At 34.0% G+C, this 15,679-nt stretch overlaps 2 protein-coding genes across 5 annotated transcripts; one reads left to right on the forward strand and one right to left on the reverse strand.

The window, feature by feature from the left end:
* The first annotated feature begins 272 nt into the window (after nt 1–272).
* Nucleotides 273–4,519, forward strand: LOC139839421 (protein PAT1 homolog 1-like). Its single transcript, XM_071829482.1, has 5 exons — nt 273–472; nt 642–799; nt 1,470–1,526; nt 1,696–1,771; nt 1,889–4,519. The coding sequence occupies exons 1-5, from the start codon at nt 457–459 to the stop codon at nt 3,829–3,831; spliced, it is 2,250 nt and encodes a 749-aa protein (XP_071685583.1). The 5' UTR covers nt 273–456; the 3' UTR covers nt 3,832–4,519.
* Nucleotides 4,520–5,790: 1,271 nt separating this feature from the next.
* On the reverse strand, nt 5,791–11,231 carry LOC139839422 (protein FAR-RED ELONGATED HYPOCOTYL 3). Of its 4 annotated transcripts, none has more exons than XM_071829483.1 (8): nt 11,081–11,231; nt 8,185–10,343; nt 8,022–8,078; nt 7,051–7,119; nt 6,905–6,973; nt 6,745–6,813; nt 6,612–6,674; nt 5,791–6,194 (listed from the first exon to the last, which is right to left on the reverse strand). In XM_071829483.1, the coding sequence occupies exons 2-8, from the start codon at nt 10,303–10,305 to the stop codon at nt 6,138–6,140; spliced, it is 2,505 nt and encodes an 834-aa protein (XP_071685584.1). In that variant the 5' UTR covers nt 10,306–10,343; nt 11,081–11,231; the 3' UTR covers nt 5,791–6,137. The 4 variants fall into 4 exon arrangements, with proteins under 4 accessions (XP_071685584.1, XP_071685587.1, XP_071685585.1 ...); XM_071829486.1 differs by having other exon boundaries at nt 6,612–6,659; nt 11,081–11,229; XM_071829484.1 differs by lacking the exon at nt 11,081–11,231 and adding an exon at nt 10,906–11,074.
* Nucleotides 11,232–15,679: the final 4,448 nt, after the last annotated feature.

Genomic DNA, 15,679 nt, shown 5'->3' on the forward strand with positions numbered 1-15,679 from the left:
TTTTTTTTTATGCATGTTTGTTTATTATTGATTAAGAAATGTATTTGAATTATGTGTATTTAATTGGTTTGTATTTAAAAAATTAAATCAGGTATTTGGTCTCCGTAGTGAAGCGCGGACCTGGTAAACTAGTTTTAACGAAATCGAATAGAGGGACTGAACTAAACAAATCAAACCTACAAGGACCAAACATGCAACTTACTCTAAAAATATATCCTTTTTTATTACTAACAAATAAAACATATGATGTTTTGTTAGGTTACAAAATGATTGCGTTCGGGCATCGATTCATACCACTACTGTAACAACAGCTAACAAATCATCACATCAACAAAAACTCTTCTGCTATGCGAACCTCAACTTCATACGCAACTTCAATTTAATTCAATCAATTTCACCAACAACCACAAACGCACACACCTTTTTCTCTCTCGAAACCCTAATTTCACTGTTTCAATGGAGAGATCTGATAGTAAGTGTTCTTTCAATCACTTTCGTTTACTGTTTTATTATGTTTCGATTTAGCTTTGATTTTAATTATATAGTTTAATTTCAGCTGAATCTATCGATTTTGTTATCTAGGGTTTGGTTTAAGATGTTTCATTTATGTGATTGATTGGGTTTTATTTATTGGTGTACAGATGGCAAAGTGTTTGATGCTTCACAATATGCTTTTTTTGGTCAAAAAAGTGTGGATAATAAAGTTGAGTTTGGGTGTTTAGAAGAAGAACATAGTGATAATAACAATTTTACAAGTGGAATTGTTGATGATGAATATCATTTATTTGACCGAGAAGAGGTAATGTCTCTAACTGATTACATAATTTAATGATGATTTGTATGCTTGTTGACTTTTTGGTTGACCTAATTTGTGTCATTGTGCTGTAAATAGTACCTGAATTCAATTCTGATAGTTTCTAAACCAAAGTTATAGATATTAGTCTAAGCAGTATTAGTTATTATGATATGAAGCCGCAGATATTCAAAACTTGCTGTGTTTAATTGCATCATGAGGGTTAACTTCATAGTTCATATTGAATAATTTGGATTATTCATATACGGTAAATGTTAGAATTGATACGTACTCCTTAAAGGAAATGAGTAGCAAAAAATTGTGTCAGTTAGTGAAAGTAAAGCAAATTCTTTTTGATGTATACAAATGCTATATCACTAGAGGATCAAACAATTAGAAAAAAAATAACTTTTTTGTTGTCTGAAGACGAAGAAGATTGGCACATGGTTTGTATATTTATGATCATTTATCCCGTATATTCTGATCTTAACTAGGTGCATGTAAAGATAATATGAAACTCGATTTTATTATTTTAATCATGTAGGAACTTAACAAGTGATATTGTTTTGGTATAATTAGATTTCGTTAGTCGTGTAATGTATAGATTATGCATATTATCTTTTATAATCATATCCTTTGTTTGCTTATCATGTTTTCTATATCTCTTAATTTACAGGAACCAGGTTTAGGGTCTCTAACGGATGTAGATGATTTGTCGACTATATTTTCGAAGGTCAGCTTCCGTTTACTCACAAAAAGTGTTTGCAGTAACATCTAATTTGTTATTTACATTCTCAATTTGAAATAATTTTCATCTACCCTGCAAGGTCAAATTCACACTCTCTTACGTGCATGCTTCTGTTTAAACTAATTGTGTGATATAAAATTTGTTATTTTTTTAGATAAACCGTACAGTCAGCGGACCTAGACATCCTGGAGTTATTGGTGATCGAGGGTCAGGTTCTATTTCAAGGGAAAGTAAGTACATATCTAACCTTTTTTTATTTGTATATATTATATTATATATTATTATATATAATATATATTCTTTGGAGGTTCATATTTTGCTATAGTTAATTAATCCAATATATGCAGGTTCATCTGCATCTGACTGGGTACAGGATCGAGATCTACCCGAGTGGTTAGATCAACATATATCCGACACCGAAAGCATCAACGGAAGCCGAAGATGGTCTTCACAATCTAATATTACCGATTCTAAACCGTTATATCGAGCATCATCTTACCCTCACGAGAAACACCAATTCTTCACCGAACCTATACTGGTACCAAGCTCATCGTTACCTTCATTTTCTCCCGGTAACCATAATAACTTACCCTCGCCACGTCATCATTCTCATTTAAACCGTCCGTCTAGCCTCGGCAGCTCTCAGATACCATTCTTGGAACCAAATCTTTCACCTTTAAGCGGTGCACCTCACGGGTCTCGTTATAATGGAAACCGGTCCCACATGGTCCATCATGGCTTGACCCAATACTCTCAGGCCCAAAACCAATGGGCTAATCATCATGCTGAACTATTGAACAACACCATTCAACAAAAGCTGCTTCAAAACACGTTTTTATCCTCACAATACATGTCACCACCTTCAATGCGTTACAGTCCTTTTGCGCTTCAACCGTATGTATACGATACACTCCCTACTCATCCTTTGCTTAACAAATACGGTGTTGCTGATAAAAGAGTCAAACAAAAGAGTAAAAACAATGCGCGTATCTCTCGTGCGGGGTCCGATAGTAGCAACCAAAAGAGTGATAAATGTCGGATACAATTCAGATCCAAATACATGACATCTGAAGAGATCGAGAGCGTTTTGAATATGCAGCATCCTGCAACACATAGCAACGATCCTTATATCAACGATTATTATCACCAAGCTCGTCTTGCAAAAAGTTCTTCCAAAAACCGGTTCTGCCCGGCTCACTTAAGAGATTCGCAACAACGGTCTCGTAATAGTTCAGATTCACAACCGCATATTAACGTCGATTCTCATGGAAGAATTTCGTTCTCTCTCATTCGTAGGCCCCAGTCGCTTCTCGAAGTTGATTCATCATCTGGGGATAATAAAAGTTCTGAACAGAAACGATCTGAGAAACATTTGGAACAAGAACCGATGTTTGCAGCTAGAATCATGATTGAAGATGGACTTTCTGTACTTCTAGATGTAGACGATGTTGACCGCCTCCTAAAGTCAACTCAACCACAAGATGGCGGGTCCCACGCGAGGCAGAGGAGGCAGATTCTTCTAGAAGGTCTGGCTGCAGCCCTTCAACTTGTGGACCCGCTTGGTGCAAGTTCTAGCACGTTGGCTCCTAAAGATGATGTCGTGTTCTTACGGGTTGTATCTCTTCCGAAAGGTCGAAAACTCATTTCTCGATATCTTCAACTTCTTAACCCGGGTAGTGAACTTGCACGAATCGTATGCATGACGATTTTCCGTCACTTACGGTTTTTATTCGGTGGACTACCTAACGATATTGAAGCTTCCGAAACAGTTACGTCACTAGCAAACATAGTAAAAACATGTATAAATTCAATGGATCTCAATTCGTTAAGTGCGTGTCTTGCGGCTGTCGTGTGTTCACCAGAGCAACCGCCACTCCGTCCACTTGGCAGTCCAGCTGGCGACGGTGCTTCGGTTGTCTTAAAATCTGTTCTAGAAAGAGCGACTCAGATTTTAACCAGTGCTAATTCTGGTTTGCAAAATCCGACACTTTGGCAGGCTTCGTTTGACGCGTTTTTTGGACTTTTGACGAAGTATTGTTTAAGCAAGTATGATAGTATGGTGCAAGCTATGTACACGCAGATTCCACCGAGTACGGAAATTGTGTTATCCGAAGCAGCAAAGGAGATTAGTAGAGAAATGCCTGTTGAACTACTTCGTGCTAGTTTACCGCATACAAACGATAATCAGAGGAAAATGCTCATTGACTTTTCTCAAAAGTCAATGCATGTTGGTGGAATCAGTGGTCCTAAAAGCGGGGGTCAGGTTGTTCCTGAATCAGTAAGAGGATAATTGGTGGTTAGCACATAATGATCAGTTGTTGGTTAGTTTATAAGTGATTTCATCTCTGCCAGTTGAAGGTTGTTTTTTTATGTACCTATGGTGGTAGAAGTCTTTCATGGATGATGATTATAAACTTTTAGATTATAAATACTGTGTGACTGTGTGAACTTGAAGGGGATTCATGATGCAGTGCTTCAAACGAGATACTATTATTCTACTTTCGTTGTTGAAATTTGCATGTACAGATTCTGCAAAAGTTTGAATGATTTTAGTTATACTCCATTGATGCATTTTATGGGGACGGATGTTTAGTCGACAAGTATTTGAAAAAGTCAAACTCGTTCCCGCCTATAGTCATTATTATTGTACCAACTGTGAACCGCAACGATGGAGCATGTTTTGTTTTTCATTGCTGAGGGGACAAGTGGATGTAAAAGATTTAAGCTGGAACAAGCCTATGGGACGTGTTTTTTGTGTCTATTTCGAAAGAGTAGTTGACTATATTGAAAGGGCGGTGATATTTTACATAGTTATAATTATATAAGTTCATCAAAATTTGCATTGTTTGTCAATATAGTTGATTAAGGCTTTGATGTATTTATTAAAAAATATTAAAGATGGTACGAAAAGTTCATGAACAAAGTTGGCGACAAATGAAAAGGTTATAATTGTTGTGAAACTTGTGTGGAAATATCACTTCCCCTTTATATGAGTTTCAGTGGTGCAGTCATTTGTGAGTTATGAATCCGAGTGTGTATGGTTAAAATTTAAGAATCGGTATAGTTAGATTATTGGTATTAAAATGACAATGAACAATAAAACCTATCAATATGATTTCCATTTTTGATTCTTAAGCTAGCACTCAAATAGGTGATGATTCGGACCACTATCTTTTAGTTGGACATTATCAAATATGCTTTTAAGCATTAAGAATCTAATGTACATCTAATAGTCTAATGAACATTACTTTCCCAATCAAATATATTCGATCATCAACCTTCAAAATTATGAATTCGAGTCCTGTTGTGGACAATAAAAGTGTGTGCTATTAAAAAAATTAAATAATTTAATACCCATTTTCATTTGCACCCCTCAAACCCGGAAAAGAGACATACCTAAATAACAAAATCTTAATTAAAAAAATATATATTTCTGTTACATTTCAAGTCACGGTATCAGAATCATTATTACGTAGTATATCCAAGTATATTAGAGTATATATAACCCTAAACATAGTTATATTAGAAAACAAGAAAATGACCACTTTTTATCTATTCTATATATTTATTATTCGTGACTCCACTATCGCTTAAAACTTAAATTGAATTTTAGACAGATTTAAACCCATAAAAATTTGATTCTATCATTTTCATGGCATCTCACACTCTTTTTTATTATTTTTTTAACTTACTTATTGGCCAGGGGTCCTTTCGAAAACAATCTCTCTATCCTTGGAACTTTGAATGAAGAAATGACTTGTCTTTATTTTATGATAGAGGAAGAATTATGTACATCTTAATTTCCATACTCTACTTTTGTGGGATTGAGTTTTGGTGTTGTATTTATTATTAGTACATTTTTTGAAGACAATAACTTTTACTTGATAATCATCTATAAATATAAATGGAAAGTTAACAAAAAAGAAAAATTGTAAAGCAGCAATGCAAATGCAAGTAAAACTAAAAGCAGGGGTACAAGGTTATTTACCTGTTACCTATAACCTATTTTGAAATGGTTGTGCACGTGTATGAAATAAGACCCAAACTGACGAACTTAGTAGTAAAAAATAAAAAGCAAAACCAATATCTATCGCCCACACCCACCGGTCCCACGCAAAAAACCGACTATCTATGACCCACACCCACCAGCCCGACGATCAACACAGGAAAGAAAAATCACGTAATCTCAGTAGGTAAGCCACTGCCACACTTTGGAAAACAAATACAAGTCCATGAAACATATACAGAGTTACTGAAATAATTTCATTCCACAATCATTTTACAACAATATAAATTAAATGCTTACATATGCTGACTCTAACTTCTGATTATCACACAAGTTAAACCACATATTAGCATGACTAATATGTGATATAATAACAGATTTTAATTTTGTGAAATCGCGGGTCCTACCTGCTCTCTATAACACGTGTAGGAGATAATATGTAAAGACTGGTTCTCTCTACATTTCAAACTCCCTGTAGTGACTTTTTGGGTTCAAAGGTAGGTTCCATCTAGTCCGTGATACGGCCGTTTCGGTCTGAAAAGTATTTTTTGCTTGGCAAATGAACAAAGGTTATTGGTTGCTAAATAAGTCTATCCATGTCTTGAGCCATCATCATGCAATTGATTGCTTCTCACACTAGGTTCCTCCTATCACCAACAATATTCAAATGTTATTGTTCACTTTAGAGGTGGTAAAATCAACCCGTTTACATTAATATCGGGTTGAAGCGAGTCAAAAGTCGAACCTGCTAATTAGTCTTATTCAAATTTACAGATTCACATCATAATAATATATTACATTGTCATATTTAAGAGTTAACTGAAGATAAGAAAAATAGTGTTCACGTGCAGCACAAACCAACTCGGCACATTTTGACCCGTTTTAAACATTACTTTTTTGAAACATTATTTTATAGGGTCTTGTTAACGACAGCCCTCGGGGTCACCATTAACAAGTCTGGACATGCATAAATCATTGTACTTAAAATATTCAGGGGTTTATTGAGTTTGCTAACAACGTAAATGAAAATAAATGCAATAATAGCGAGGATGTGAGACACCAACCCGAATGCCATACGTGAAACCAGGTGTCCGAAAGAAGTCCATTTGTCCCTGCAGGCAAGAATTCTAAACTGCTATTATTATATCACTTGATCAACATTCATCACAAATAAAGACGTACTAATGAAAAACATACCAAACCATGAAGTGTTGGCTGAGCGCCATAATAGCTCTCGTGATTTGGTGCTATTGAATTCAACTGCCCCTATAGAAAAATACAATCGTACATATGATATGAAATGACTCAAAATTAGAGCATTGAAGTTGTCTCAAAATTATGATATGAAATGACATACCAGCCCCTGAATAGCTTGTTGATTTCCGTAATAATTGTCTCTTGAAGGTGCCATCAAGTTGAGCTGTACCTATATAAACCAAACAAAAATATCACTACAAAAACTAAAATACTACGAATTTTGACCGATTATAAATATATCCATACCATTCCTTGCATGCTTTGTTGTGGGCCAAAATAACCATCTAGTGCAACTGACCGTGAGCTCAATTTGTCCTGTACAAGAGGGGGAAGCAACAAGGATAACTTTAACCACAAACAGTAATCTAAGGCGAAAATGAGCCATAAACATACAAATTTTAATATCAGGACATATAATTGTATTGTTCAAACACGCGAGGTCGTTCCTTTTATTGTACATATAAAAAGCTGTTCCTCTAACTGTTTATTGTGTTTATCAAGAAATTGGGGGTGGGCAATTATATGTGCAAATTTATCAATCTTGTTTTAACACTCACTGGGTTGACTCTTATCAGGGTGGTAACTACATATATTGCCCAAAGTGGGCCCCACAGGATTGGTTCTTTCATTTTAGGACTTGGAGAAGTTTGAAATGTAACTAAGTACTAATGCTTGATGATTTTTTCTACGAAAGAAGAAGGATCGTATAGAGGACTCTCCTCCAATATTAGGTATAATTCTCGTTTGGCATGTATTGTATTACACAATTGATATTGATATACTCTGTAATAGAATATACTTATATTTTAAAAATATATATCATTACTCCAACTTGATACACTTCACTGTATATTATGATATATATAAATGACTGATCATGAAACCAACTCTGGCATGGCTAACAAAGGTTAGTTGTAACCAAAGGTGGACATTTTGGACCATTTACTTACAAAATGGGTCGGTCAAGGTTATGTTTTTTTTCCAACAGATCAATCAGAGTAAAGATACAAAGATTATAAACAAATGGGTCAGACTTTAACAGGTCAACCAAACTGTATATTTAATGCATGAAACTACCTAAATCAACTTATTAAACATCTTAAATCAATAAAAGTAGTAGTATTAGTTTTTTAATTACATTTGACATGAAAGTTATTTAATAAAAATTTTATTAATCGAAACATGAAAGCAATGTAGGACATAGATAAAAAGCAAACCAGCTGCTGCAAGCTATCTTGCGCTCCAACAGTCATAATATCCTGCTCCAAGCTTGCCTACAAAAATATAAAATAAAATTAAAAAAACTCTACAAAATACCAAATAAGATCGGGAGCTTAAACGTAATAAGATTATCAAATGAGAGATGATACTCTTTACAACCTTCCTTTTCTTCATAGGATTCTTCTTTTTATTCGTTCGCATGATTCTGCTTTGATTATCATCTTCAACTCTTAAAACACCTGTACCGGTCGATGTTCCACCTTCATTGACATTCTTACTTGAATTATTCAAAGCAACAACATTTGCATAAACATCTTCAAGTGCGCGAACTGCAAAATTATAACTTTCTTGCGATAATGATCCTTCTTCACCCAATTTAATCGCTCGTTGACATAAGTCATTATATCTTTGAACTCTATACTGAACCAACTCAGACCCTTCTGCCGATATTACCCCCCGGTTTTTCACATCTTTTGTCCACCTTTTCAAAATATACTGAGACGGTATTGCAGAAAGACTACATAATTGCAGAACAAGCAAAACATGTCTACATAAAAAACCCTTAAACTCAAACAACCGACAACTACACAACACTTCAGATGTTGACTCGTTATAATAAACGCTGAAATCCAACTTTTCATATTCCGTAACCCTAAAAGTTTTGATCATATCTTCATGTGCCTCTTCTTTACGTAAACAAGCAGACGCACCCAAAACTTCAGCTTGAAATTTCTTGAAAACTGCATGCGTATATATGTTTGAAACATGTTTTTCAAAAGGTGATGGTGATTTTAATGCAGGCAGTTTATTCCATGTATCCAAATCCTGTTTTGCCTCTTCTTCATACCTATCTTGAATAATACTTTCGTATTGTCTAACAAATTCTTGCACGCTCGTTTTCCGGTGCACGTATTTGTCAAAAAAACAATTAACACTCTCTGAACGTTGAAGAGTTGACATCCCACCTAAAAAAACATCCCTCATGTAAATCGGGACCCACTGTTTTCGGCTTACATATAACGAATGCATCCAATCATACTCTTTTAGACCAAACCGATCGACCAATTTTGACCATCTTTTGTCAAACTGTTCATCGGTCCACGACCTATAAATACACTTTTCAAATTTCGCCATATAGTTATTATTTTTAAGTGTTTCAGATATTTTGCCTGTTATACTCCACAAACAAAAACAATGCTTTGAAGACGGGAATACTTGTGAAACGGCAGATTCGATATACTCGTCTTTGTCGGTGATTATGACTTGTGGGGCCCGTCCGCCCATCGCACTCAACCATGTCTGCAGGGCCCACAAATAAGTCGAAATGCTCTCGTCCGATAGTAGCGCACAGCCAAGCAGCATGAACTGATAATGTTGGTTGACTCCAACAAAAAGAGCTAACGGCATTCGATATTTGTTTTTAATGTACGATGTATCAAACGACACAACATCACAAAAATTGACATAATCGTGCCTCGTTTTGGCATCCGCCCATATCATATTTTTCACGCGTTGATCTTCACCTACATCTATTGCATAAAAAAAGTTGGAATTCATACTCTGCAACTGAGTAAAAAACTTGCATAATATACTTGTATCTCCAGCTTCAAGAGGAGTACCACGAGACTTATCAAACGGATTATTTGAATCGTTTTTATAACCAACCACATTTTTGTACTCTGCAAATTGTCGTGCCATGGCAGCATACATTTTTCTCGTTTGTTCACTGACAGCTTGTGCAGGTAACAGTTCATGATTGTGATCCTTTTCGAACCGATGGATGATCCATTTTCCATCGGGTCGTCTTTTTACATGCATGCTTGCTTTGCAGTCGGTTTTGGAGCACGATCTTCTCCCAGATGCATTTTCGGGATCTTGATTGGTTCCTTGTCGACTACGAGGTCGATTAAACGATTTATCATGTTCACGTTTCGTTCCGTATCTCGAACACGCAAATTTTGCATCGATGAATTCGCGTGATGTTTTTGAACGACGGCTATTTTGTATTGCAGTACAGAAACCCATAGATCTTGCGTATTCTTGATAAAAAGAATACGCTTCACCGTGTGATTCAAATTCCATACCAGCTAAAGGCTCGAGATTTGTATCTTCTTTATAATCTACCATATCAATCGATGGAGAATTTATACCCATATTGTGACCTAAAACTTCATCATCATGCATTTTATGTTCACCATCTAACATATTGGGTATCTCGTTCGTCTCTTCGTTTTCTTCCTTTTCATGTTCTCCAGATGGGAGCCTAAGATCGATATCCATAACAACAATTTACGTATGTTCACTTAATTCGTTGCTACCTACATGATACAGTAAACGTTAAAAGATAAAACCCGGCTGAATATTATAACAAAACATTACACTAGTTCCACATTTCAATAAAAAAAAATAAAGGCTTTTTGAGTAATATAACCTTTTGTTTTACAGGTAACATCAATTAATGATTCCGAAAAGTGATTCTTCGAACTAAGAAACCAATGGCAATATAACTGAACTCAACCAAAGTACAAACATCATATGATGATCGACAATACATACATCAACCTCAAGTATTCAATATCCGAAAATACTAATGTGGTAAAATAATAACAGAATTATAATCTGCAAACGATCAAACTGAACTCTACAGACGCAAATGCACAGCAATCAAATGAATAAAGACAGATGACCCGTTACAGATTTACAATCTTGAATTAAATTATTTTGAGAAAATTAACAAACTTTTACAGTATAAACAGTAACCCATAAACATATATCTGAAACTAAGTAACACCGTTACATAGTTACAAAACGATTAACGATTATATAATATAAAATAAATAAATATATATATTTGAACTACAAGAACAGTTAACTATTGACCTTTGGCACAAATTGAAATCATGTTGTTTTGTGTAGACTCGATACAAACCCAGTTTCAAATTGAAAGAAAGCTTCATACTTGAAAGTAGAATCATAAAGAAAAGTAGTGCATAATCCATGGGGTGGGTTTAGGCGTTGATTAAATGTATATAAATTATGAGAGAGGTGGTGTTACCTGAAGCGGGTAGTAAATGAGAATCGATGGTGATGATACAAATTGGATTTTGTATGGCGATCTGAAAATATCCACGCGAGGGGGTTGAGCGAGTGGACGAACGAAACTTTTTGGCCCCAAATTGAAAATTAGGGTTTGGTTTGACTCGCTCACCTGTTATAAATCTTTTTCTCTATATTGGTTTGTGGCGCGTGACCCACCTTCGTTTTTAGGAAGGACAAAATAAAAAAAGTCAAAGTTGACTAAAACCGCTGGCTCCTTGATCACAAAATAGAAAGAAAAAAAAAAACGAGTAAGAATGTAGTTTCTGTTATATTTCGGTAGGCTTATAATTATCTTTAGTGGCCTGGTTCAATATATTCAAATTGAAAGAACCAATAAAAGAGAAATGTGTTGTAGAAGATATAGGAGAGAAAGAGGTTGAAGAGATGTGTGATGTATTTAATGTATATGTGTGTTTTTGTAACTTACATTATGCACATATATATAGTACAAATTTTACTATCCATATTTGACTAATTACCATCCATATTTAACTATTAAATTTACAACACTCCCCCTTGGATGGTAATTTTTTTTAAAGAGCAATTAATACTGCCTCGTTAAAAACCTTGCTAAAGAAAACCCAGTGGGATAAAACTTTAGCTAAGGGAAAAAGAGTGCAGCATAGAGTTGACTCCCCCTCAAGTAGACAACGCTGAGTCGTCACATCTTTTGAACTTGCCTCATGCCAATATTGTGAACGTATGTTTTGAAAACAGCGATTGACAGTGCTTTGGTATAAAGATCACCAGAGTTGTTGATTGAACGTATCTCATTTTAATCTGGTTGTCTTTTACGAGATCTTGAGTATATGAGAAGAATCTGAGGTTTTCATCTGAAACTGTATCATCTAAATCTTTTATGTACAAGTTTGACCCTTGTGATTTGTCTACAGTCTCCTTCATGGTTTGCTCAAACTGTTGTTTCAATTCCTATTCCCTTTCAGTCTTTTTCTGAGCCTTACCAATATACCATTCTTTTTCATCAAACTTATGACCGTTAAGACCGTTTATAGCTTTAACGCCTCGTCAGCATTTATGTTTTGTTCTGTCATTTTTGATACTCTTCTTTCATTTGTACTATGTAAGCTGTATTATCTTCATAGATAGTTGTTGGGCTTTTATAGCGTTCTAGTCCACAAGAATCAATAATGATTTGTATCATTGATCTTAACTAAAATCATTCCCGAGTAGCTTCATGTAATGCAATCACTTCGGCATGATTTGATGATGTTGCAACAAGTGTTTGTTTTGAGAACGTCATGATATTGCGGTGCCTCCATTTAGGAATACATATCCAGTTTGAGATTTAGCTTTATGTAGATCAGATAAATAATCTGCATCTGTATAACCAAACAAATCTTGTTTCGAGTTGTTAGAATAAAATAATTATAAATCAGTATTTCCCCGAAGGTATCAAACTATTTGTTTGATCCCATTCCAATGTCTTTTGGTAGGGGCTGAGCTGAACCTTGTCAACAAATTAACTGCAAAAGAAATGTCAGATCTTGTATAATTTGTAAGATACATAAGAGCCCCAATTGCACTAAAATATGGAACTTCTGAACCAAGAAGATCTTCATGATCTTCTAGAGGATGAAATGGATTAGTATCAATATTAAGATCTAACAACCATATGAGTACTTAATGGTTTTTGTCTTGTCCATATTAAAATATTTTAAAATCTTTTCGGTATAAGTTGTTTGATGTATAAGTAAGTCATTAGTTATATGCTCAATATGTAAATCAACGTAATACTTGATTTTTTTTTTTATTTTAAAATCTTTCTTTAGAAGTTGAATGGCTTCATAGATTTCTTTATTTAAGATAATTGATATAAACAGCTATGATCACATATCCGAACATTGTTTTTATAAAACATACGTGCAAATAAGTTTATATGTATACCCTTTTCTTATCAAGTAGTAATTTAATCGATTATACCACATACGTCCCGATTGTATAAACCCATTTAGAAATCTTTGTGATTTAATGGAATATATTCCCTTGGGTTTTGCATTAGATGCTTATGATACCTTAACCCTTCAGGTATATTCATATATATATATCACTATTAAGTGATCCATACAGATAAGTAGTAACAACATCCATGAGATGCATTTAAATAACTACCAGGTTGATTAAGTATCTAATAAGTAATTATATTCATTATAGAAGGATAAGTTTTTCTCCTAATTCATTTCTGGTCTTTGTGGGAAATCTTGAGTTACAAGTCTAGTTTTGCCTTGTAACTTCATTTGCACATTTCTTTTCGGATAAAAATTCATTTGTATCCCATTGTTTCACATCTTTAAAAGTGATAACGATTGATCCAAAAACTTTTCTTTTATTGAGCGATTCTAATTCAGCTCGTATTGCTCCTTTCCGTTGAGTTCAATCACGTCTATTTTGATATTCAATGACAGATTTTGGTTCCAGATCATCATCTTTATTCATGATGTCATTGTAACATTATATGAAAATATCTCATCAAGATTTTTCATTTCATTTCAGTTTCATAATATTGCATAATTTATTGCAATTTATGTATTTACATTTATCAATATCCTCTGCAGAAGGAGTATTGATTTGTGGTTCTTGTTGAACACTTTCTTTTACCTCATTATCAGCTGATTTTCTTTTTCGAGGATTTTTATCTTTGGAACCAATTGGTCTCCCATGTTTCTGCCGTAGCAAAGACTCATGAGTGACATTATTGCCAGCTTTTGTAATTTCAATTCTAGCTGAAGCATTTACTGCTGGTATATATGATTTAGTCACTTAATTTTTGTATCTTTAAATGTATAAAGTAATTAATTTGCAAGTTCTTGCATATGCATTATATTTGAACTTTCTTTTCGCATTCTTTTGTGCGATGATCAATATTCCTTAATTGATGTTCACACCATGAAACATCATTTTATTTATATTTCATTTCTCCCCCTAATATAGGGAACAATGTTTCATTAAAGTGACAATCGACAAAACTTGCTGTAAAAACATCACCCGTCATGGGTTCAATATATCTTATGATTGAAGATGTTTCATATCTAACATATATTTCAATCCTTCTTTGAGGAACCATTTGTTGTGGTTGTTCAATTAAAAATACACTGCACAACCAAATGTTCTAAGATGGAAAATATTTGGTCTCCACCAAAATTAAGTTGGTAATGGAGAATATTTATAACTTGCACTTGATTTAATGCGAATTAATGTCACATCATGTAAATTTACATGTCCCCATATAAATATTGAGAGTTTTGTACTCATTTCTAATTGTCTAGTTATTAGCTGTAAGCGTTTATCTATTGATTCAGCTAAACCAATTTTGTGTATGCACATGAGCAACTGGATGTTCAACAACAATCCTTGTAGACATATAATAATCATTAAAAGCTTGAGATGTTAACTCACCAGCATTATCAAGTCTCATCTTTTTAATGGTGTAATCAGAATAATGTGTTCTTAATTTAATAATTTGTGCAAGAAACTTTGCAAATGTCATATTATGGCTTGATAACACACAAACATGAGACCATGCGTTAGATGCGTCTATTAGAAAAATGGTCCACATGATGGATGAATTGGTCCATATATATACCCTTGAATTCTTTCAAGAAACATTGGTGATTATTTCTCAATGTGCTTTTCATTAATCGCCATATGTGATTTTCATTAATCACCATATGTGTTTTTCGTTAATCACTATATGTGCTTTTCATTAATCACTATATATGCTTTTCATTAATCACCATATGTGATTTTCATTAATCACCATATGTGCTTTTCATCATATATCATTTTCACCATATACGCTTTTAATCATATGTGCTGCGCTTTTCGTCATATGCACTTTTCATTATATGCGCTTTTAATTATATGCGATGCGCTTTTCATCATATGCGCTTTTTATCATATGCGCTTTTAATCATATGCGCTGCGCTTTTTATCATATGCGCTTTTTATCATATGCGCTTTTAATCCTATGCGCTTTTCGGTGCTACATAGATATTTCTTATTTTCGATTATCATTGACTGATAATCATATCCATTATGATATATATCAGAGAAACTTAACAAATTTCTCTTTGATTTGGGAGAAAACAAGACATTGTTTACCAAAAAATTCGTACCATTTGGTAATATGAAATTTTGCCTTTTTCGTTTCTTATATCAAGTTTGCAAGAGCTGATATAGTATTTATAATTCCTTGATTTGATTTAAATCAATGAAAAATTTCTTAGATTTGATCATAGTGTGTATGTTACTACTATCTGCAATACATAGGTCTTTACCATTTAATTGATGTTGTATTTCTGCAGAATTCATACTAAAACTTCAAATAAGATAAGCAAATAATGAGTTATATTTCAGCAAGATAATCAAATTATATTACCTGCAAACAAGTTATAATCTGAAGTACATAAAAGATAATACTTAATAAAACATATGCGTTATGGTCTAAAACCATTTATTTATGAGTGATACATAAAAAAAACTTGGCATCTTAGAAAATTCAAACCATTCAAGTCTCAAGGTAGCTCAGGGTTAATTT

The sequence above is a fragment of the Rutidosis leptorrhynchoides genome, chromosome 4, assembly GCF_046630445.1.
Source record: "Rutidosis leptorrhynchoides isolate AG116_Rl617_1_P2 chromosome 4, CSIRO_AGI_Rlap_v1, whole genome shotgun sequence".
In the NCBI taxonomy this organism is placed as follows: domain Eukaryota; kingdom Viridiplantae; phylum Streptophyta; class Magnoliopsida; order Asterales; family Asteraceae; genus Rutidosis; species Rutidosis leptorrhynchoides.